This window comes from Dermochelys coriacea, chromosome 24 (genome assembly GCF_009764565.3).
Source record: "Dermochelys coriacea isolate rDerCor1 chromosome 24, rDerCor1.pri.v4, whole genome shotgun sequence".
Classification (NCBI taxonomy): Eukaryota; Metazoa; Chordata; order Testudines; family Dermochelyidae; genus Dermochelys; species Dermochelys coriacea.
This window is the reverse complement of record NC_050091.1, coordinates 9,027,729-9,052,416: the sequence shown is the minus strand read 5'-3', so window position 1 is coordinate 9,052,416 and position 24,688 is coordinate 9,027,729. Positions and strand designations below refer to the sequence as shown.

At 42.9% G+C, this 24,688-nt stretch overlaps 1 protein-coding gene and 1 pseudogene across 2 annotated transcripts in view; one reads left to right on the top strand and one right to left on the bottom strand.

Moving 5' to 3' along the window:
- The window catches only part of DEDD (death effector domain containing), a 41,430-nt gene that overhangs the window by 6,576 nt on the left and 10,166 nt on the right, over nucleotides 1-24,688 (bottom strand). For both annotated transcript variants that reach the window (XM_043501721.1, XM_043501722.1), the window contains 3 exons: nucleotides 16,196-16,594; nucleotides 3,359-3,466; nucleotides 374-520 (listed from right to left, as the gene is read on the bottom strand). In XM_043501721.1, coding sequence (XP_043357656.1) covers nucleotides 374-520; nucleotides 3,359-3,466; nucleotides 16,196-16,594 — 654 coding nt within the window. The remainder of the gene's footprint in view (nucleotides 1-373; nucleotides 521-3,358; nucleotides 3,467-16,195; nucleotides 16,595-24,688) is intronic.
- On the top strand, nucleotides 6,939-7,057 carry LOC119848158 (annotated as a pseudogene).

The window sequence follows — 24,688 nt, the reverse complement described above, 5'->3', positions numbered from 1 at the left end:
AATAGAACTCTGCCCCACCCATTGAGCCTTGCTGGGAGAGTTGGGTAATGGGCAGTGGGGACGCAGAGCTTTTTACCAGCCAGGCAAGATGACCATATGAAATAAAACCCATCCCTAGGAGGAGGAAGAACGAACTTCTCCCAGCACCCCAGTGCGTAACCCACAAACCCACCGACAGGCATAAGAACAGAAGGATGGCCACAGTGGGTTCCATCTAGCCCAGTGTCCTGTCTCGGACAGTGGTCAGTGTTAGATGCTTTGACAGTTGGAGGTTTAGGGACACCTGGATATGGTGGTGTGTCCCTGACCATCTTGGATATTAGCCATTGATGGACCTATCCTCCAGGAACTTAGGCTCCTCACAAGTTCTTACCACAAGTCTGTTTCTCTTTAGGATCTGGCGTCATTGACTTCCTCCTCTTATGCTGGCTACTGAGGAGGGCTCTCCCACGGCCAGGCCTCTTGGTACAGATTGGAGGTCCAGCGGAGGAGCGGCAGACCACAGGGTGATGGGGAGGCACTAATGCAGAGAAAGAGGAGCCAGGGGTTAGAAAGGGAAGGGTAAATAGAGCCCGGAATCACATCGCTTCTCCAAGGGGGAACAATATCACACGAAGTAAAGACAGATGAAGCCTCTCAGCTCCCATGTATTCCTTCCCCCGCCATGGCAGAGCACTTGTTGTGGGAAGTTTTGTAGGTCTCCAGCGATGGGGATTGCAGCCTCTCCTTTGGGAAGGTGTTCAACAGTCTGGAAGTTCCTTACAGTATGGAAGCTGTTCAGTTAGCCCTGACCCCTGCAGCACCCTAGAGAATTCCTCACCCTTCTTGCTGTGCACAGCTTCTAAAGATCAGCAGATGTATGCCCCAGCCTTGCCCAGTGCTTTCACTCGATCTCCTCCTCGTCACCCCCACCCAGCCAAACCCTCCAACTCCCAGATGATTTTGCTGCTCTTCTCAACTCTCCCCAGCCTCCCTCCGTCTTTCTGGAAACACAGCATCAATACCCAAAGACGGAGAGAACTGAGCCAGAGAGACGGATGGTCACTTTCTTGCTTAGTGATACCTGTGCTCATGCTGCCCAAACTTGCACTCATCTTTTTTGGTCAAATATTACAATGCAAACACCAGTCTAATTTACTGTCCATGATCACTTTTAACCACAACTTAAATGCAGTTGCCTCTTGGGTGGGGCATGGTAGCTGTTTAACAGCTCACAACGCTGCTCACTAGAGCATTCTGCACTTCTCATTCCAGGTTATCCCCAATTCAAACTACAGGGAGGAATTTAAGGAAGCAGAACATATGGCATTTGGCCAGGTTAGCACTCCAGCTCTTACTAAGAGTGCTAGAACATATTTAATGGCCACATATGGTCAGGACTGCAGTTTGGCATCTCATGCAAAAGAAATTCCTCCAGAAGCACAGTGCTTTTCACAGCATGACCCACTGAGGAAAAAGCACCACCTTCTGAACATTTAACATCACTCTCCCAAGCCTGCAGAGTCTGCAAGCTCCGACAAGATCATAGCACAGGCTGGGACAGTGCCGAGGCAGACATTAGCAAGCACAATGGGACAAGAAAAATAATTCTGGCTAATCGAGGGCGGCGGCACATACCACAGCAACCTGCTGCTCTGGAACAAAATGACAGGATTTCAGAGACAGGCCTGGGTGTCTGAGGCTAAGACTTTGCTCACTGAATTCAACGCATGGCTGTTATTGCAGTTAACCCTCCATTGAGGTGTTTGGGTGGCGTATGCTCGGAGAGTTACGTTTGAAAATTTCAGCCTCAGAGCTTAAAGTTAGAGACACCTGCCAAGGCAACATTTGATCATTTTGAGGAAATGACGCTCCTTAAATTCTGTTTTGCACCTGCTGGGATTTCATTCCTCACCGAGAGCCTTTTAGTCGGTTTCAATATCATTTCTGCCCTGATTCCATGAATGAGCCTTTAGCTGTGTTGCCACGGAACCAGCTTGAAGTGTCACAAGCACCCTCTAGTGGCAGGCTCCAGTATAGCAGCAAGCAAGTGCATTTTGGATGCAGCCTATCTACAAGGAGTTGCTTTATTGTTCCTATGCGGGGTTAAAGCATATTTTGGCCTAAAATCTATAGTCAGAGGAAAACAACCCTCTGGAACCCAAGGAGCGCCTGTACATGTGTTCTTTTTGAAAGTGGCTATGTAAAAACACTGCTACCTCATTCCCTGTGTGTGTCAGAGTTATATTGCGCATTTTAAGCAATTGTAGCAAAGTACAATAGCAAGGATGGTTTTGCCCTTAATGTTCATTTAATCAAAACCCAAAGAATTAGAATTCACACTCTGGCTCATCCTTTGGGAGTCTGGTTGCTGAGCACAGCCAAATGCAGAATCATAATTGCTGGTCAAGGTCAGAAGCAGCAGCAGCTTGATTTTCAGATTCCAAGAGGAGTTTGCAATACCAGCAGTTAGAAGTTTTTTCCCCCCTCCCTAACTTGTTAATAGAGCACACTTGGTCTGGAATCACAGAGGAGCAACATGGAGTCACACTGGGTCCTCTTCGGAGGGTAACAATATATTTTGATTTTAGAAGTAGAGATTTGGTCATAATATTTTTCCACCGTAAACTGTGTTGGGATACGCAGGACTATGTCTGAGCAGAAGTCTTTCACAGAGTAGTGGGTGCCTCCAACAGCCTGCTGAAGAAAACACTCCATTTGCCATGGAAAGAACCTCACTTGAAAAGTTCATGAACCTTTTCCATTGAGCGTGTTCTACAAGCTGAAAAGTTAATTCTCACCCTGAACAACGCTTGAAATCACAACTGTGAGCTGGACTTGTAACAAGTGACATTTCTGAGCCAGAAATTACAGGCTTGAACTTTTCCAGGAAAAAAAGTGAGCATTTGGGACAACCTGGGACCACAGTTTGGGGGCCCAGGACTCCAGGTTGCTGCAAGCACTGCTGCTAAGTAGCAGTTTCCCTTTCTAGAGCTTTCATTGGAAGATCTCGGTTGGCTTTACAAACATTTATAAATTCATAGATTTTAAAACCCAAAAGGGATAGTTATGATCGCCTAATCCAACCTCTGCACAACACAGGCCAGAGAATTTCCCTCAGCAATTCCTGCCCAAAACTTCTGGTTAAACTAGAGCACCTCTAAACAGGGTGTAATATGCATCAGCTTCAATATGTTAAGAGTTTAGTTGCATGGAAGTAAAGGGATGCAGCAAGGAGATCAAAGGGGAAAAAGGACAGTTCCGATAATCCACATTTAACCTACAACACAGTGATGTGTAAATCTTAGGAGATCCCAGCTGCTTACGACCAAGGATTCCAGTGAAACTCTGGTATGAGGCAGCAGTACCGAACTCTGACCTGATTTGTGGGGCGGGGCGAGACCATGCTCTGCGTCGCTGTGAGCTCGGGGCATCACGTAACGAATGGACGTCTCTTCTAGGTACTTGTCCACGAGGTCTGGGCACACTGGAAAAGAGGAAAATGTATTTTTTTTTTTTTTTTAAAGGAGGGCAGAGGAGACCATTGCTGATCTAGCAGACACTAACATGAAGGCAGAGGGAACTGTTCAAAAGCAGGGTGTGAAATTTTACATCTACCTGCCAGAGGCCAACATGAAAGATTTTTCAGGGTGAAGGAAGGGTTCACACAAAGGAGGTCCAGGGGCAAGAGCTCCAATGCAGAGACTGCCTTCCCAAGAAGGCAATTTAACATCATTCTCGTCACTTTCACTGTTGCCCACTGGGTTCTGAAGAGCAGCAATGGAACTGTTGTCAGTTTCACTTTGCTACTTGAGAAATCTACAAGCAGCAGTTGAGGCCGTGGACCTGTGAGCAGTCTCAGGAACATGGCTCTGCGCTCATTCACATTTTGAATGGTTTTCTTCCCAACCGTAATGGCTAGATTTTTTTTTTTTAAATTAAACCTTAGATTCTAAAAAAGTTGATGGCTTGGATCCCAGGACAAGAAGATTTTTCTAGCCCTAATAGTGATGATCTAATATTTATTCCCAAACTTAATTGAGTTAAGTTTGCAAAAATGATAGACATTACCTAACAAAAAGCAACAACCCATTTTCAAATTAAACAGCACATCAAGAACTGCAGCGTGTAGAACTATTAATTGTTCTTTAAGATCAGACTCCCTTTGGCTGGACATATTTTAAAACGAAATACTCAAAACGTGAGAGCATACCAATGACTTTATAAAAAAGAACTTACAGAAGCACTTCTGTTTGGATTTACTACCACTATTACTTACATCATCCCAACTCATTAGAAGCTGGAGGACCTAATGATTGGTCAGATTTAACTGGGCGTTACATGTCACACGCATATACACACAACCCTTTGTTAGAAAGTTAACAACCATAACCAGGCAATGCAGCGTCTGAGTAAAAGCACATCGTAAGGTATGCAGATGACCTAGCCCTGTGCAAGGCTTCAACCAGTGACGCACTCAAACTCAGATTTTAAGGTCAGAAAGGACCATCATGATCATCTAGTCTGTCCTCCTGCACATCACAGGCCACAGAACCTCACCCAGTCACCAAATAGACCCCTAACCTCTGACTGAAGTCCTCAAATCATGGTTTAAGACTTCAAGTTACAGAGAATCCACCATTTACATTAGTTTAAACCCGCAAGTGACCCGTGCCCCATGCTGCAGAGGAAGGCAACTCCCCCCCAGGCTCTTGGCCAATCTGACCTGGGGGAAAATTCCTCCCTGACCTCAAACATGGCAATCAGTTAGACCCTGAGCATATGGGCAAGATCTGCAAGGCAGATACCTGGGAAAGAATTCTCTGTAATAACTCAGAGTGTCCCGTTTCTGGCCATTGGGGATTTTTGCAACTGGCAGACACTGATGAGCCACATGCCATCGTAGACCGTTCCATTACACCATTCCTTCCATAAACGTATCAAGTTCAATCTTGAACCCAGTTAGGTTTTTTGTCCCTCACTACTCCCCTTGGAAGGCTGTTTCAGAACTTCACTCCTTGGATCCTAATTTTGAGCCTAAACTTGTTGATGATCAGTTTATAGTCACTTGTTCTTGCGTCCACACTGGTGCTTACCTTACATAACTCCCTCTTCTTCCCTGGTATTCATCCTGCTGATGCATTCAGAGAGAGCAATCACATCTCCCCTCATCCTTCTTTTGGTTAGGCTAAAGAAGTCAAGCTCTTTGAGTCTCCTCTCATAAGGTAGGTTTTCTATTCCTCACATCATCCTAGCAGCCCTTCTCTGCCCTGTTCCAGTTTTAATTAATCTCTCTTAAACACAGGAGACCAGAATTGCACACAGTATTCCAGATGATGTCTCACCAGCGCCTTACATAACATTAATACTTCCCTGTCTCTATTGGAAATACCTCACCCGATGAATCCTAGGACTGCATTAGCCTTTTTTCACAGCTGCATCACACTGATGGCTCATAATCATCCTGTGATCAACCAATACACCCAGGTCCTTCTCCTCCTCTGTTGCTTCCAATTGATAAACCCCCAGTTTATAGCAAAAATTCTTGTTGTTAGTCCCTAAGTGCATGACCTCGCACTTGGCACTATTAAATTTCATCCCATTTCTATTACTCCAGTTTACAAGGTCACCCAGATCTTGTACAATAATCCAGTCCTCCTCCACATTGGCCATACCTCCCAACTGTGTGTCATCCACAAATTTTATTAGCACACACCCACTTTTTGTGCCAAGGTCAGTAATAAAAATGTTAAATAAGATGGGTCCCAAGACCGATCCCTGAGGAACTCCACTAGCAACCTTCCACCAGCCTGACAGTTCACTTTTCAGTATGACACACTATAGTCATCCCTTTAAGTTCCTTATCCGCCTTTCCATGCTCGTACTAATCACTATCTTCTCCAACTTAAATAATAATTTCCCACATGGAACTAAAAAGAAAGGGAGTACTTGTGGCACCTTAGAGACTAACAAATTTATTAGAGCATAAGCTTTCGTGAGCTACAGCTCATGCATCCGATGAAGTGAGCTGTAGCTCACGAAAGCTTATCCTCTAATAAATTTGTTAGTCTCTAAGGTGCCACAAGTACTCCTTTTCTTTTTGCGAATACAGACTAACACGGCTGCTACTCTGAAACCACATGGAACTGTATCAAATACCTCACTGAAATCCAGATAGATTAGATCTACCACATTTCTTTTGTCCAAAACAAAACAAAAACAAAAACACAGCACTTAACTTCTCAAAAGGAGGAGATCAGGTTGTTCTAGCACAATCTACCTTTTGTAAAACCATGTTGTATTTTATCCCAATTACCGTTCACATCCATGTCCTTAACTACTTTCTCTTTCAAAATTTGTTCCAAGACCCTCCATACAATTGAGGTCAAACTAACAGGCCTATAGTTTCTTGATCACCCCCCCCCCCTTCTTGAAAATAGGGACTATATTAGCAATTCTCCAGTCATAGGGTATGCTCCCTGAGTTTACAGATTCATTAAAAAACCTTGCTATTGGGCTTGCAGTTTCATGTGCCAGTTCCTTTAATATTCTTGGATGGAGATTATCCAGGCCCCCCCGATTTAGTCCCATTAAGATGTTTGAGTTTGACTTCCACCTTGGATATGGTAATTTCTACCTCCATATCCTTGTTGCCATTAACCACCTGCCACTACCCCTAAGCTCTTAATTAGCCTAATTAAAAACAGAGGCAACATATTTGTTTAGATGTTGGGTCATGCCTAGATTATCTTTAATCTCCACACCATCATCAGTGCTTAGTGGTCCCACTTCTTCCTGTGTTTTCTTATTTATATGGCTACAAAACCCTTAATTATTGGTTTTGATTCAAGGTCCAACTCTGCTTGGCTTTTGGCAATTCTCACTTTATCTCTACACTTTCTGACTCCACGAGAGCCTACAAGAAATGGAAGATGGGAGGAACCACCAAGGAAAGCTTTCTGTACGGCCATACCACCCTGAACATGCCCGATCTCCTCAGATCTCAGAAGCTAAGCAGAGTCGGGCCTGGTTAGTACTTGGATGGGAGACCTCCTGGGAATAACGGGTGCTGTAGACTTTTCTTGGGGGGGGAGGGATAGCTCAGTGGTTTGAGCATTGGCCTGCTAAACCCTGAGTTGCGAGTTCAATCCTTGAGAAGGCCATTTAGGGATCTGGGGCAAAAACTGGGGATTGGTCCTGCTTTGAGCAGGGGGTTGGACTAGATGACCTCCTAAGGTCCCTTCCAACCCTGATATTCTATGATTAATAACCTGTTTGAGATTCTTGCTCATCCAGCTTGATCTGCAACCCTTCCCTATGAATTTTTTCCCCTTGCTTGGGATCCAGACTTTAGATAGCTTCTGCAACTTTGCCAAAGTAACTCCAAGCCTCCTCCACATTCAGATCCCTGAGTTCTTCAATCCAGTCCACTTTCCCTACTAATTCATTTAAAATTAGCTCTTTTGAAATCCAGGACCCTTGTTTTAGATCTATTTTTGTGTATCCTTCCCTTTAGTTTAAGCTGAATTAACTCATGATCACTCTAACCAAGGTCGTCCTCTACAACCAGTTCTTCTATGAGGTCCTCACTACTCACCAATACCAAATCTAAAATGACATCACCTCTCGTTTGTTCAACAATTATTTGGTGAAGAAATCTGTCAGCTATCACATCCAGGAAAATCTGGGCCATACTATTAGTAGTAACATTTGCCCTCCAATCTATAGCTGGGAAGTTAAAGTCTCCCATAATCACACAATTCCCCATAGTATTTATTTCAGTAACAACATTAAAGAGGTCTCTATCCAGATCCAAATTGGATCCTGGTGGTCTGTAACACACCCCAACCACTATATCAGGGGAACCTCTAGACGTTTTCTTCCCCAAAGTGGTTTTGGCCCAAACAGACTGTCTTATCCATTCCATCACTTCTCATTTCTTTACAGTCTACCTCAACATTAACATACAGTGCTACTCCACCATCTTTGCCTTTATTTCTGTCTTTTCTGAACCGCATACACCCTTCAATACCAGTCTTCCAGTCCTGAACCGCATACACCCTTCAATACCTGTCTTCCAGTCATGACTACTATTCTACCATGTCTCTCTTATCCCTATAAATCTGATTTCACTTCCTGCACCAGTAGTTCTAGTTCCTCCATTTTGTTACCAGGCTCCTTGCATTGGTTTACAAACATCTTAGCAGTTGCTGCTTGGTTTCGCCCACATTCCTCACCTAATTGGGTACAGTCATTCCACTGCCAGTATCGCTTATCTATCCTTCCTCTTAATGTCCATTCTCCCACTCATGGCTGTTCCTTTCTTCATTAATGTATCTTCTCTTACTTGATTTTCCTCCCTCTCAATGTTAAAATCAGGCGTGGAGATTACATGAGCATCTCCCAACAGTCTCCTCTGAGTTCCTAGTTTAAAGCTCTTTTAATGAGTTGTGCCCACCCCATCCCAGAAGTCTATTTCCCTCCCCATTCAGGTGGAGTCCATCCCTTGAGAACTGTCCTCTGTCCATGAATGCCTCCCAGTGGTCAAACTTCCCAAAGGCCTCCTTATAGCCTAATTGCCTGAGCAATCTATTGATAACCATAACAGTCCTCTCATTTAAATCTCACCCAGGTTCCACTCTTACATTCGCAAGGAATCACTAATCCAAGTTTTCCTTGCTTCAGGGCATGATTCAGTTTCCTTCATTTGCAGGTGTGTCCTGTCCAGAAAGCAGTATGTATAGAACAGCGCAGTCTATTCTCACAGGTCCTCAGCTGAATGAACTTTTCATCCTTGACTTACACTCCCTACATTTGCTGACCAAATTTTGTATTAGTTTCTGAATCTATTACCTACTTTTAAAGATACTTAGTAGTTGTGTTCCCTCTGCATCTTAACCCAGTATATTCCAGGCTACCCACAGAGTTCAGACTTGGCCACCCATTTGGCTTGTCCACATTACAACCTGAAATCTCAGATGAAAGACTTAAGTATGCTCAACAATTGCAGAACTCTTCCTTATTTCTCTTTGGACCACTTAATAAATGGGTGCAAACAGTATGTATATGTATACATCTAGGAACAAAGAATGTATTGGCCATATTTACAGGATAGGGGACTCTCCCTGAGAAGAGAGACTGAAAGATTTGGGGTCATGGTGGATAATGAGCTGAACATGAGCTCCTAGTGAGACACTGGCCAAAAGACACAATGAGATCTGGGAGACAAACAGTGGAATCTCAAGTAGAAGCAGAAAGACCATTTTACCTCTGTATTTGGCACTAGAATAGTGTGCCTAGTTCTGGTGCCCACAATTCAAGAAGAATGTTGAATAACTGGAGAAGGTTCAGAGAAGAGACATGAGAATGATTAAAGGATTAGAAAACCTATCATATATAGTGACAGACTCCAGAAACTCAATCTATTTAGTTTACCAAAGAGAAGGTTACAGGGTAACTTGATTATAGTTTATAAGTACCTACATGGGAAACAAATGTTTAATAATGGCTCTTCAGTCTAGCAGAGCAAGGTATAATACAATCCAATGCGTGGCAACTAAAGCTAGACAAATTCAGACTAGAAATAAGGTATACATTTTTAATGGTAAGAGTAATTAACAACTGGAACAACTTACCAAGACTGTAGTGGGATTCTCCATCACTGACAATTTTTAAATCAAGACTGGATGTATTTTCTAACAGATCTGCTCTAGGAATTATTTTGGGGAAGCTGTCTGACCTGTGTTAGGTAGGAGGTCAGATTAGATCATCATAATGGTGCCTTCTGGCCTTGGAATCTATGAATCATGCAGCAGTGGACTGAAACATAGTAAGATCACGTGAGTCTGGGGTCAGTGGTGCACAAACTTTCCAGTTGTGCACCTCCCCCCCTTACTATTAACGGAATCTGTCGCCCCCTTCCTTCACACATTAATGCACAGCCAAGGCTTCCTCAGCAGTGGAGTTTGGGCTGAAGGCGGAGCCGGGGGCAGAACTGGAAATGGGGGAGTAGCAGGGGCTAAAGGCAGAGCAGGTCTGGGGAAGCGCTAGACTGGGGGTGGAACCGGGCCTGTGGGCAGAGCAGGGCTGGAAGTATGGCACTCCCTTTCCTGCTCCCCATGGGGGCACTGGCCTGGGCCCCACCGCATGACCCCATGAACATTCCTCCATGCCCCACAGTTTGAGAACCATTGATCTAGGCATTTGATTCCAGCCAGTTTCAAAATTGTATTAGAGGAGACTGGCAGGAAACTGCTATTATGCAAGATCAGAGTGCAATCATTGAGCATAGTTACTATCCTCTTATGCCAGTGAAAACAACCTGGAGACTATCAAAATTGATGAAAAATTCTGATTTTTAAAATTCAAATTAAATAAATTTAAATTACAACATCCTTTGTTAACACCTAAACTTACTTTAAACTACTAAAATCATTTAAATTAAATAAAAATAATATTCAAGCAGTACACATATGCTGCCAAAGTTTTAAAGAAAGTCAAACCCTGAACTGGTGGAAATCACAGGCTCAAGATCTGGAAATCATTGGCTGAGTATCTGGAAATAGAGTTCGTTGAAGTGCTAAAGCAGCTTTTGTCAGCAGCAGCAGCCTCTTCTATTTCCTTCATTCCAGTTTATTCAACCAGTTCAGTTCAATAGTTAGTTCATTCAGAGTGTTAATAAAAAAGCACGTTGCCCTCTTCCAGCCTATAAATAAAAATGAGGTGAGAGAGGATAAGGTCTACTAGTTCTAAAATATTGCAGGATATGTCGACCAAAAACAATTAGTTCAATTCACTAAATATAAAAATGTCCTTTGTTTAATAAATCAGTTTTAAATGGTAAATGCTTTGATAAGTTTTTTCTTATGCATACAGCACATTTAAGATAATTTAATTCAACCAATAATTTTAAAATGCTGGTTTTGTGTGTTAATTCCATTTCAATTTCCCTCCAAATGCAGCTCAACAATCAGTAAAAAAAGTTAATCTAGTAAATAAGAAATGTTTCACTGTTTTCCAACAATAAAACACAAAAATTATGAATCTGAATAAGTTTATGTTAAGCTATATAAATGCTTAAATAAGTGTGTATAGATACAATGTTGTGCTGGTGAACAAAAATGTAATTAATTATAACAAGTTTTGAGAATCTTTAGGAAGAGAAGAGTTTAAAAAGTACAAATGCAAAATTAGATTGAAACAGATGATTTCAATCAATCCGCCATGCAACAGGACATAGAGATGAAGATTAATAGAAGTGCTGTTTGTACAAATGTAAAATGTGAGAACTTATGTGCAAATTCAGAAGAGACCTTCAGTTTAGATTTTTTTAAAATAAGCATCACGCTTCACTGAATTTTTACCTACTATTGTTCCAATATCAGAGACCCCGTACACCGCAAACACAAACAAAAATCAAGAAAAAAAAACTTGTTCTCAGCATTTTTTTACACACTCAATTTCTCAGTTACTGCTTATTTGTTTGGATTTGTCACACAAGAGGGAAGAGAACCATTTAATGAAAATTTGAAAGTTATTGTAATGCTCAGAAAACTGGCAGGGGGAGTTCTGGGACACATGAATTACCTGAAACTAATGAAATCATTATTTAACTTTTTTTTTTAAAATCCAGGTGTCTTCAGGGAATCTCAAAGCAATATTAATTCAGTCACAATGTGCATAAGTGTTTGTACTGTGAATTTATGTATATATCTAATATATATCTAATTTAAGATATATATCATATATATCTAATATGGTTAACACTGCTGTGGGGGAACTAACTCTGGATTTCAGTCTGCTTCAATTCTCAAACTTTCCTTTTTTCCCTTTAATTTTGTTGGTTAAAACCCAAACAGGGGAAGGAAAAATGAAATATAATTGAGTGTGGCTGCACATTCAAGTCACTGGAGCCTTTATGTCAGGGCTTAAAAGTTTGCCAGTTACTCACTGGCCAGAGGATGATGCATGAGCAAAAGAGGAGGGCCCCATACACAATGAAGTTCAGGAATGATGCATGAATGAAAAGCCCAGCCCTACTCCAAGGTTGCTGACTATGGACACAGCTTGTGAGTTCTATTATGAGCCTCTGGCCAATAGGTCTTAACATTTGAAGGCCACCCCCCCAGGATGGAGGAAAGATACTTGCCCTCCTATTGAAGCTCCTCCTGACTTAAAGGAAAGGTGGATCCCAGACACTATAATGAAGGAAGCCTTAAAACACGATTGATAAAAAGCTGAATTATTTTACTTTTTCTTTAGAGGCTTTCTATGGCTCTGTCCCTCAGCACAGCAATCTCTGAGAACCTCACAAACACAAAGGAGTTTATCGTCACACCACCACGACCAGGACGAAAAACCTTATCCCCACTTTCCAGATGGAGAACTGAGGCACAGATTAAGTGACCTGCCCAATGTCAAGGTCTGTGGCCATCAGGATGAGAACCCAGATGTCCAAGTTCCAGTCCAGTGCCTTGACCACAGTCATCCCTTCTTCCCAAAGGTGCAGTAAACTTAGCTCTTCTATTCACTTTCCGGGTAAATGCAAATCTACTTTCATCTGTATAACCATTATGTTAGAACACTATATGGCAAAATACCAATTTAAAAAAAAAATAGTGTTGACACTCGGCTCATCACAGCTCTTTGATTCACTTCCAGGTTTACCATATGTTATTGAGGAAATGAAACTGTCTATTATGCTGACGACTACTTCCAACATTTTATTGTCAAGAAAAATTAAGAGCTGGTGTATATGTTCCTCCCAATCTTCTCTTCTATTAGGGTTTGTCTTCACTGCAACAGTTAGCTTGAATTACTAATACCCTCCAGTCACACCATTCAAACTAGCTTAGCTCAAGTGTGGGCAGCCACACTGTGAAACACTCACTACAGAGATTTCAGAGTAGCAGCCGTGTTAGTCTGTATCCGCAAAAAGAACAGAAGTACTTGTGACACCTTAGAGACTAACGAATTTGTTAGTCTCTAAGGTGCCACAAGTACTCCTGTTCTTCTCACTACACAGAATGATTGGATTAGCAGCTGAGGAGCTGTAACTCAAGTCACTGCATCCCCCAGCTCTAGATTCAGCAGCACTCCAGTTCCAACTCTCATCCCCAACAGGCCATCTAGCGTGAGCTTAAAGGACCACTTAACGCAAGCAAGACATTTGTGGGTGTGGGCAGGAGTTGGGTGAGAGGCAACACTTAAGTTATATCTTGAGCTACCAATGCTGTGAAGACAAGTCAATGAACAGAGAGCAAATGGGTGTCCTTCTCAGAGAAAGGTAATATACGCTGATTTATAGTGGATACCTTTAAATTGTCAACGTTTACCTACAGTTGCCATATAGGCAAGACAACACCATAATATGATAACTGGAATGCCATCAATTTTTAATGTTAACCCTTGCCTAAACACTAAAGAAGGAGGAGGATTCTTCAGGGTGCTACAAGGTGACACAGCTAAAAGTAATCAGATTAAATTAAGAGACTAATATAGACAGCAGCAAGAGCTATTGAGAACCCAGGTGTCATGTTCTAGGAGTTTTCATGGGGACAAATAGCTATTCTGATTCACCCTAGTTACCAGACCAGGTGGGTCTCCTTAGCTCCAAATCAAGAGTATCGAAGTTTAAAGTCTCTCAGGCAAATGAGATGGAGAGCATGATGTGTCCTGCTAGGAGAAAGCCTGGGAACAACCAGCTCAGGAGAAAGTCTGGGCTGTAGTTACTAACTTGACACCTCCCCCAGCCTGTTTTTGGTCCCCTTTTCCCTCCACCTGTGTATCATTTCTATGCCTGCCTATATAGCTGCTCACAGCTTTCCCAAGCAGTAGCATGAAATGCCACTGCTGTCCATAGTGCTATGAACAACAGTGAAAACTGATCAAATACTTGTCAATTTCACTCTGCAAACTGACCAGAAACTTGGCTGCATGAAATTGACAAGTCTAAGGTCAGTTTTCATTTTCACTCTGAAAACTGATCAGAGACATGTCAATTTCATGGTGGTTTAGGAAGGCCAAAAGCAGCTGACTCAGCCCGAATTACGTTGATTTACATTTGCAACTATAAGGGCTAGTTGTGTTTTGTTTTTTATAAAAATGGAAGTTTAAATTCTGCAAAAAATTGATTACAATCTTTCCTTGTTATAAGTGAAAGTTTCCATCCCACTTCTGGCAGGTGGATCTCTCAGGTTCTGTTTAATTTGGATCAAAGTTTCTTAGGCCAAGCATTGGAATCCTGGTATGCTCTAAGGCAGTACACAGCCCATGGATGCATGGCATTGATCCAGGAAGGTTTGGAAGCTGGAAAATTGGTACAGAGTTGTGGTGTGGCTGAGACCCTACAGGTTAATTTGCTCAGATCTGGAAGGGAGAATCACTGTAACTGGGTGGTTACTGAAATGTTCATTACATCCCACATTCAAATACATCTCCCAGACCAGTGCTTTGCAGAATGCTGAGTGTGCAGAGCACACAATGTATGAAAGCAGGTTATGGGATAGGGCAGAGGAGAAAGCAGAAGGGTCATTAACCCCTTCTGAACAGATTTTTTGTGGGATGAAGGAAAGAAGGAGGGATTGAGAAACAGTCCTAGCCCCCCATACACATTATCTTTGACCCTGGAAGACAAATGTGTTTTTGAAGCCTCACTCTCAGAGAGTTACACCCCTGCACCCTAGTCTATTTCAAAGTTCACCCTGATTTACTTACAATGTGCATATCCCCAGGGCTTAGCAAGGGGAGGGTATAACCAGGACATTATTAACATTTCAAAATGCTTCCCTCCCACAGTGTAGTGAATATCAAGTCATCATCAAAGACAGCAGGTACACAGTGCACTGGAGTTTGTAACACCCAGTTCTGAATTGAGTGCAAGAGAAGTGAAAACAATTTGTATCACGAAAGCTCCCAAGCATGTGCTTGCCATTCCTATCCTCACCTTACACATACAAGCATCAAAACCAACTGAACTTATTCCATTTTTCCCCAAAAGACTTTCACAACTGGAACAGCACCAAGTGAGAGACTTCAGTCTAAAAAGGAATATTTTCCCCAAAACTTCTGTAAATAAATGAATAAAGGTAGCTTAATTTTGCTTTGTTTTAAAAAAGATGATCCATGATTACATGGCAAATATGCAGCCCTAACTCTATCCAAGTACTAACAGATATTTAGTGGTTTGTTTTGTAGGAGTAACAAAGCATTAGCAACAGGAGACCATACTACAGCTCTCTGCTATTAGAGAAAATGGAAGACCCTGCTGCATGTGGGAACTATAACCAGACTACCATAGTTCAGGATTTCTTTGCTTCTCAAGTGTGTCAATTTGTATCTTCTCAGGGTGACAATCAGTCACTGAAATCCTGCATGGTATTGCTATTGGTAAGCAAAGAAATGGAGGAAAGAGGCAGGCATCTGCATCTCAGCTCCCCCACGTTCCTTGTCTGAGCATCTCACAACAGTACACTAATCCCCTCCAAATCTCAATGTCCTCCATCATCCCCATTATGCTTTAGGCTCATGGGGACCAGTAGGGATTCCTTTCAGGACACTTTTCTGCTGCTGCTCATTGATCTGATCAACTTCATAATATAGTAGAACCTCAGAGTTATGAACACCTCGGGAATGAATGTTGTTCGTAACTCTGGTATATTCATAACTCCAAACAAAACATTATGGTAGTGCTTTCAAAAGTTGACAACTGAACACTGACTTAATATAGTTTTGAAACTTTACTAAACAGAAGAAAAATGCTGCTTTTAACCATCTTAATTTAAATGAAACAAGAACAGAAAATGCTATCTTGTCAACTTTTTTTTAGTACCTTATGTTTAACAAAATACTCCACTGTATTTGCTTTTTTGTGGGGGGGGATCTCTGCTGCTGCCTGATTGCATACTTCCGGTTCCAAATGAGGTATGTGGTTGACTGGTCATAACTCTGGTGTTTGTAACTCTGGTTCTACTGTATGGTCTACCCCTGCCTTCTGATGGGACAGGTTATCTTAACAGCCCTCAAAACTCAACTAGGTTGTCCCTCACGGCAGCACAGACCATTGCCCACATGGTTACTGGACAGCCACAGACAAGTTTTTATCATCTCACTTCTCAGCAACACAAAGCAGCAGCAGCTTGACTTAAACTGCCAACAGAGTTCTAAAGCTCTCAATAGAGCACTAAGAGCAGCCTAGGACACAGATCAGATGACTTACCAGCCCTTCTCCTCTTCAGCGTGACATAGGGCAGCAGGTCATGGCGCGTGATAATCCTCAGCAGCTGCAGCACCTGGCGGAAATTGGTCTCATCACAGCGGCCCTGCCTTTCTAGTGCCAGCAGGAAGTCCCGGCCGCTGCGGATCATCCCTCTCTCGTAGTCATCAATCACATCCACAAAAAGAAAGGACAACACACGTACGTCCCGGTGGGTCAGGTGAGTGCCCACAATGTCAAACATGCGGTGCAAACTATAGAGTCCATGCTCTCTGTCCCCAGTCTCCTCTGGCCAGGCTTGTGCTCGACTCCGTTTCAAGGTGTCCATCCTGCACGATGGCTGATCCCACCACGTGCCACCCAATTCCAAAGGATTGGGGGGCTGTTCGCAGCCCTGCAACCCTGGAAGATAAAGAGGTCCAACAGGCTTTAATCAAGAATTTTGCTGGTTTGTTCCCTAATTACTCTTCACATGTTACTTAAATGAAAATTGTGGTCTGAATTCCTGCATCAGGAACAGTCTGTGCTCAGAGTCATAATATTCATACCAATACTTCCCACCTCTCTCTATATAGTGCTTTTCACCTAAGTCCCTACGGTGACCAGGCAGGATTATATTTCCCCCATCTGGAAAGTGGGATTACTTAGGCTCAGAGTATGTTCAAGGGCCAAACAACAAGTCTGTGTCAGAGCTGGAAATAGAAACAAGGAGTCCTGATCACCAGCCCTGTATCTGATCTCCTCTACCAACTCCTCCTACTATAAAGATGCTGGAAATCACTCCATCTTGCTGTTCACTAGAGACCAGTCTACTGGCCTTCAAGACATAATGCAAAAACAGTGTTTAACCAGCTTTTCACAAAGGAGAGGGGGGAGAGAAGCTTTCCATGAGGTATCTAGCCAGATACTGACGCTACTCCCATGGTATCTGAATGGCTAGCATGAACATATCTATAGACCAATATAAAGTGCTATATCACTTTTCATCTAAGCATCTCAAAGTATTTTAAACATTAATTTAGCTTCACAGTTTCCCTTCTGAGAAAGGTGCAGTCTCTTTTACAGAGGAATACTCTGGCACATAGAGGGAGTAAGCGATTTGCCCAAGGCCATCCAATGGACAAGTGGCAAATCTAGGAAGAGAACCCAGGAGCCCTGACACCTAGTTCCCCTCTCTAAATACTAGCACAACTGAAGCATTTCATTTATGGAGGTTAAGGTGGTTTAACTTTTCCTCCTCCCACTCACACCATGTGATTCAATTCTCACCCTGCTTGGTAATTTGTCATCCTGCCACCTGCACATGTGTAAGACTTAGATTGAGAGAGAGAGAGAGAGACTTGGTGCAAAATGTATGGCACAAACTCTATCCAACCCTTCAAGGGGTGGAATATAATTAATTGTATTGCAAGTCTTTCATCGGTCATCAGGCTGCCCCACCTTGAGTGCCCTCCTGTGACAGGCTGTGGCATGACAGGCACACCTGCCTCGGCTTCCCTCCTTCAGAGTCGCCAGAAACAGTGCAAAGACTCTTAGTTCCCATAAGCCTTGTGCATTTAACATATTACAAGAGAAACACACACATCCTTGGGCACATAAGTCACAACACCACAGTCTAGACAAAGCATCAAATACAGCTTCAGCAGACCTCAGCACACTCCAGCTCCCTAGCACTGCCCTGACATCTCTCACCATACCCTGGCTCTCCTCTCCTTGTACCAGAATAGCCCCCCTAACCCTTCCAACTGGAGAGCACCCTTGTCCTTCCCAGTGGGAACCCCCACAACCTCATTGCTGGGGAGCCTTCTCGCCAGGGAAGCATCCCTCACTCCCCCAGCTCTCTCATGGTTCCGCTAGGTCCAGCTCTCTGGCCCGGTGAGTAAGCCCCTCCACTACTACCCTGCCTTCATCCCCCACCCCCATTCCCCTACCCCTCCATCTTAGAGCCAGCAAGCAACTTTCTATGGTGCTCCTTCAGTTCTGCTCTCTGGTTTGGGGATGCCAGCCAGCAAACCCGTCTTGCTGCTCTCCCTGCCTTCAGCCTTTTCCCAGGAAATGCCTCCTGCTTCCTATCTGGACTCCTCCAGTCCCCTGGCAGCTCTCACTACCCTCCTGACTGAACCAGTCTGCTCTGACTCAGGGAGACTCCCCTTCCTAATACCGAAGAGCCCCAAGCTGAACAGCCTAATACTGCCCAGCACTCTTAATTAGCCAAATGGGACCGCCTGTCCTGGCACAGGGGCACTGAACCTACTTCATTTACAGGGACCAGCCTTTCTGTGATACCATCTTTAACTATTATGATCCCAAATACCTTCTAGCAAGCATATATACAAGTTACAATGCCTGAAGTGGTTAGTGTAGAATACAGAAAGGAATCCAAGCAAGTAATCAAGTGAACAGTTAGCTTTTTCCATTCCAGCAACGACCCCTGCATCTAACAGTAGTGCATCCAACTATGGAGATAAAGCAGAGTCTGCTTAATGGCCCCATCCAAGGCCTATGAGCAGGGTTTTTACAATAAAGGCCATCAAATATACAAAATCATTGAGAGCAGCCATTGGTATCACAATGAAACAGCAAGCCCAATATGTCAAGTATTAGGCAAGAACCAGTTTAGGTACTAAGCAGTCCCAAACCTGTTTCACTTTTAAAATCAGATAGGAACAGACTTTTGTGACCCCTTCTTGCTTCAGTGAATCTCTAGACTAGTCTATGTCACCTGTCTATCATTCAGTTACGCACACTCTCCTGCTATAAAACTGCCCCAAAAGGCTGGGAATTATTGGCCTACGAGTCAAAACCCTGCCATGCCAGATACCCTAGTCTGATGGCCAGACATTACTCCCACGGTGACAGGGGCTGTCAGTTTAGAGCAGCTGATTTGGAAGGTGTCTTCATCTTAATGTTCTCATTTCCATAGCTGATTAAAAGTCGCATTGACTTGTTCCAACAAGGAGGTTGTATCAAGCCCCCAATCTGGGGGCAGGTGAGGAGAGAAGAGGGAATTCTCAGAGCTTTGAGAACATAAACCTTATCTACCTACTCATGCTCTGAAAGTGATCACAGGAGAGGATACCTGGACACTAACATAGCTAAGGAAAGTTGCCCATGGTAGATTGTTCAGCGTTAAGAGACCTCATAAAGACAGGCCCTGTCAATATTTAAGTACATTAATGGGACTGAATTTAATCGTATTTTAAATAGGTTCCCGGTCAATATTAAAACTCCACCTTAGATTATTAAAACTGAATCTTTTAAAAACCCAGTTTCCTGGTCCTTCTTTCTGCAGTATTATTTTTTGCATTTCTCTCATCTTGACATATGCCCCATTTAGCCAGTTATGGTTTTGTTTAGAATCAGCTCGACTTCCAGGTTCTCACTACAAGGGAAGGTTTGTTGGGGTGGAGGTGGGGGGGAGAAGAGAAGCAACAGGTTGGTTTTTTTAAAAGCAAAAATTTAAGTTTTAGGACAATTTTGAGTTGAAAAGTTCTCACAGGACAAGACAGCCACAGCTGTGAATTTCTGAACTCGTCTTTTAAAAAATAAACTTACTATTATTTTTACATAGCTTTTACACCCAATATGAAGTTTGCACATCATCAGCATGGATATTTGTAGGCAAGGTAGGCTGCTTGGGGTAGGCAGAGAATGCTTCGCATGTCCAATTTTGGGTCACACACAGTGCGATCTCTGCCTCCTGCTGCACTGGGCCTCTGATGGGAGGCATCTATGATTTATTTTTGCCTACCCCCTTTCAGAGAAGGTTGTCCTCCATAGTTGCTAAGCTACATGGGGAAAAAAAACTGCACATGTCTGAATTGTTTCAACAGACTGCACTAGATTGGAAGCAGGCACTGCAGAGCACAAAGCACACTGTGGGAACACAAATAATAATGCTGTAAAAAACTGACAGAGAAACATTTTAAAGACATTAAAAAGGCTTGTATTGAAGGCTTCTGGTTTTTGGAGTTTATTAATTTAATTGAGGGGGGGGGGAAGATGTATATATTTTTTTAAAAAACTAATTTGAGTTCCATGTAGCTGTCCAAAAATCAGTGGGTTTTAGGGATCTCTCTTTGTATATACACATGTAGTACTGTTTCAAACAGCACTATGTTACGAGCGCGAACCAGTAGGGTCTATACAGACCAATTCACGTGGAACACCTTTGTGCACTTTAGAAATCAATCCCCATAGACCGTATTACTGCTTTGTGTAGACAAGCCCTTAGATATGAGCCAAGGAGCAGGAACATCACATAAATAAACTAACTGCACTAGGAAAAAGAGGTGAAGTCAATATGAATTGAGTAACCACTTCTGGTATTTATTGAATAAATACTGCACTTGTGTGTATGTGGGGGAAGAGATGTTTTATTGGTTAAAATCTAAAATCAGGAGCCCTGCTTATCTCTTTTGAAATGCAGCTTCTCCTGAAGGAGCTGTACTTTTACAAGGTACACACTGGACTTAGATGTAGCAACTGTTAAAAGTAAAGATCAAACAATAGAGAAAAAGTTGTTTCAAAGTCTCAACCAAGGGAGTGTATATATGTTGCCAATTAAAATCTTAGAAAAGAGATCTCCTCTTTCCACCTCCTGCTCCTGTCTCTCAGGCCCACCTACAGCAAGAATATGACCATGCGGAAGCACAGTTGCCTAACAGTTGGGGACTGATAGCATTATATCCTTTAACTGTCAAAAATCTGTACCACAGAGGAACTCCTGACTTTTCATGCTGTCTGGGAATTAATCTCTTCCAGGGCTGCTATGGAATCCTCACGCTCCAATTAAAAGTGTACATGTGCACACAGGCATGTGCGGGCAAGCGCACACACACGCACGCGCACACACTCTTTTCAAATAAAGAAAGTGTAAGTTAACTCATGTTTACACTTCAACTGTAGGTCTTCCATCAGGGTCACTGACACCCCTACCATCAGAAACGTCTACAGGGATGTCCTCACTGCACAATTAACTCTAGTGATCAGCACCTAGGCCTAGCACGGGTGTGAGCAACCAAAGAAAGCCCTGCTCAAATCACTGCACCCTCACTGGTGCTGAACTCACCCACGTGTGTGATACTAGGACTTTAAGGGGCATATCCTATGGTTCTTTGTGCTGCAATAAGCTGAGCTGCTCTATGATTCTTTCCCACTGAACTTGTCTGTCCTTCTGGGCACACAGAGGGAAACTATGGAAAAGCATTGGAGGAGCATTGAAACACTCAAGTGGTTTAGCTTGCATCCTCACTGCAAAGCAGGCAGGTTATCAGCCCAGTTGAAAGGAGCACAGAATTCTACCCTACGCTTCCAGCCAGCCCAAGTTGTGAAAGCACCAAGCACAGATGAGAGGGATGTGATTGTGGGCAGGATGGGGGTTAGGGGAAACAGCCAAATAAGAGCCTGAATTAGCTCTGCAGGGAAGACATAGCCTAAGTCAAGAGATATGTGTCTGAGGTTGTGACAGAATGTAAAAGCAAGCAGTAAAAAAAGCCACGGGAAAGAGACCCCTCTCAAATGAGTGGTGGGCTGAAGAGAGACAGCATTTTAAAAGAGAACCAAAAGTGGTGAAACATCAAGAGATGTTCAATTTGCCAGCTTGGGGAGATCAAGCAGCTTCATTTAATCAAACCGCTTTTGTTTCCTTCGAAGAATGCAGGTTCTTTACATTGTCCAAGATTTCCTCCTGTTCTTTCCTTCGACACGTCAAACCAAGGTCCTGAGCAGTCCTTTCACAAGAGTCAGGATGTTAACTACGGAGTCTTCCTAACTTGGCCTTGTGGTTTCAACCCACAGATACAGCAACATTTTCTTGCTTAGGAGAGCAGGCCCAGGGATATCAAACCAGTTTGGAGACTGGGAAAGGAAAAGAGCAGTGGAGGCCGAGAAAACTGCAGAACCCTGGATCATCTTCTCCATCCACTGCAACCTGCTCCCCTTACTGTAGGTGGTGGCTCCTAGAAAACCACCTGTCTTTTCCCCCCCACTGCAGCTGGCCATTGAAGCAGCTCACACGCATAGGGCTGCAGGCAGCTGCTGACCTGATCATGCTTCCCTTCCATCCCCCAATCTCTAGTCCTGTGGCACTTGACTCAGGTGCAAGAAAACAAGGTCCAAACCCAAAGAGTCAGTGGACGATCACCCTGAGTAGCACATAGCCTTTTAGAGAATGGAGGCAATGGAGACAACTAGAAAAAAAAAAAGGACAGAACAAGAAGTTAATCACAGCATGGTACAAAAAGGGGATATAGAAAGAGGGCACCCATCTACCAACTCACAGAATGGGGGGGACTTCAACAAAATGAGGCTGGGCACTGCCAAGGTGTGTTATTCTGAGAGGTTACATGGCCTGATGGAGTAAGCATGAATGGAGAGACAGGAATCGTAATTCTATTTCTGGCTCCATCAATGACTCACGAATGAGGATGACAATATTGACCTACTTCACAGGTTGTTGTGAGGCTTAATGAATGTTTGTGCAGCACTTTGAAGATATAAGAGCTGCAAGTGCTAAGCTCATTCACTTTCTGCTCTTAAGTGCTGTGTGCTGTTGATACAGGATGCTAAAGTGCACTCATGTTCCACGCCAGAAATGAGTGCATTTCAGCAGTAAGCAAACCAATCTCTAAATACTTCTTCCCCAACTCACAGGACACCAATAAGTTTAACTGGTTAAGGCAAAATGCTTTGAGATCCTTGGGTAGAAGGTGCTATAACAGTGTGAAATATTAAGACTGCAATGGATAGTGATTTTTTTTAATTCCTGTAACAAAAGTGGCCAAAAGCATTTTTCAAAATGAGCAATCAATGTTATATTTAGAGGCCAACAATATATTCCAACTTTTAGGCCTGGACTACACAGGTTTTATATTTGTATAACCATTTTGGTCAGGGGTCTGATTATTTTTAACCAAAATAGTTATAGCACTATACCCCAAGTGTGGACACAGTTATATCAATATAAAGGTACTTTACACCAGTATTGCTTATTCCCCTTTCCACACAGGGATTGCTATACTGGTATAAGCACCTTTGTACCAATACAACCACATCCACTGAGGAAGGTCATACTGCTTTAACTACAGCAGTTTAAAGAACCACATCATTAACATACATACCCTTTCCACATGCTGGATGTAGTATAAAGTTTCTTTCTGCTGCATTTGGGCAAGCCAACCTTGTTGTGTGACAACTTCTCTTCATGACCAAGTGGATTAACTATAGTAGTTCCCTCTCTGCTGCCTAGAGCTAGTGCAGAAGGTAGAAGTGCCTAGCTTGCAGGAGCTAGGATCATATCGTCCCCATCACATATTCTTTACTTTGGCTGTCTATGAAGTGATAGCAAGCAGGGATCCACACACACTCGCTTCATGACCTTGTGTGTGTCACTTAGAATCTGATCCCAACCCAACTGAAGCTGATGGAGTTGATCCACTGACTTCACTGGATGTAGGCTCATAATCTGTGACTCAGTTTCCTCCAGTTACAAAAAAGTGAGAATGACGCTCGCCTTCCTCAGTCATAAGTCTTAGTGTTTGTGAGATGCTTTGAGATCTCTACAGAGATGACACCAAAGCAGTGTCAAGTATCATTCAGCCGAATTCATTAGCTAGACTGCATCTAGCAGCTTACACAGTAACACTTTCCTCCTTCTCTTTCCCACAATCCACCAGTAGCAGCAATAACACAAAAGAATAGAGTGGCAACACTAATCATTTTAGATATGGGGAATAGCCCATGCAACCAAAGTTCTATCCTGAAGCACCTATGTACATAATTTGCACTCCTCAGCCTCCACACACTCAGGTCAGTTTAAGGGGCACTATCAAGAAAATAACTTACCTTCCATGTTTTACAAACATATTTTAAAAAACCAACTCTAAAAGTCTAGCTTGCTTCCTCTCTCCCCCCCCCCCATTTATACTGTTTGTTTATTATGGGCACTTCAGTTTCACTCTTTTCAGAGTAGCAGCCGTGTTAGTCTGTATTCGCAAAAAGAAAAGGAGTACTTGTGGCACCTTAGAGACTAACAAATTTATTAGAGCATAAGCTTTCGTGAGCTACAGCTCACTTCACTCAAGTTTCACTTCCTGGTTCCCATGCTGTAGGCCTGATGCTGAATCTGGGAATCCAACACTGCAGGGCAAGGTTTGAATGCCAATTATACATATGCATACACACAATTTGTTTAAATAAGTATTTTTGTTTTCATGACATTTCTAGGGACATTAGGATTTATAAAACCTATGCTTGAGGTATAAACTAAATTAACAACCCCTTACTCTAGAATTCTAAGGCATGTGTGTACATTTTATATATACACAAGTACCAAACACCTGGAAAATGAAGTGCAAAATTAAAAAAAAATTAATAAGCATAAGGAAATTCTATGCTGTACACACTGGACAAAAATGAGAATTCAGCACAAAAACTCCAGTCTCTTGAAGTCCCAGCAGGCAGCTTCTCATTGCTGCAATACCCCAGAACAACATT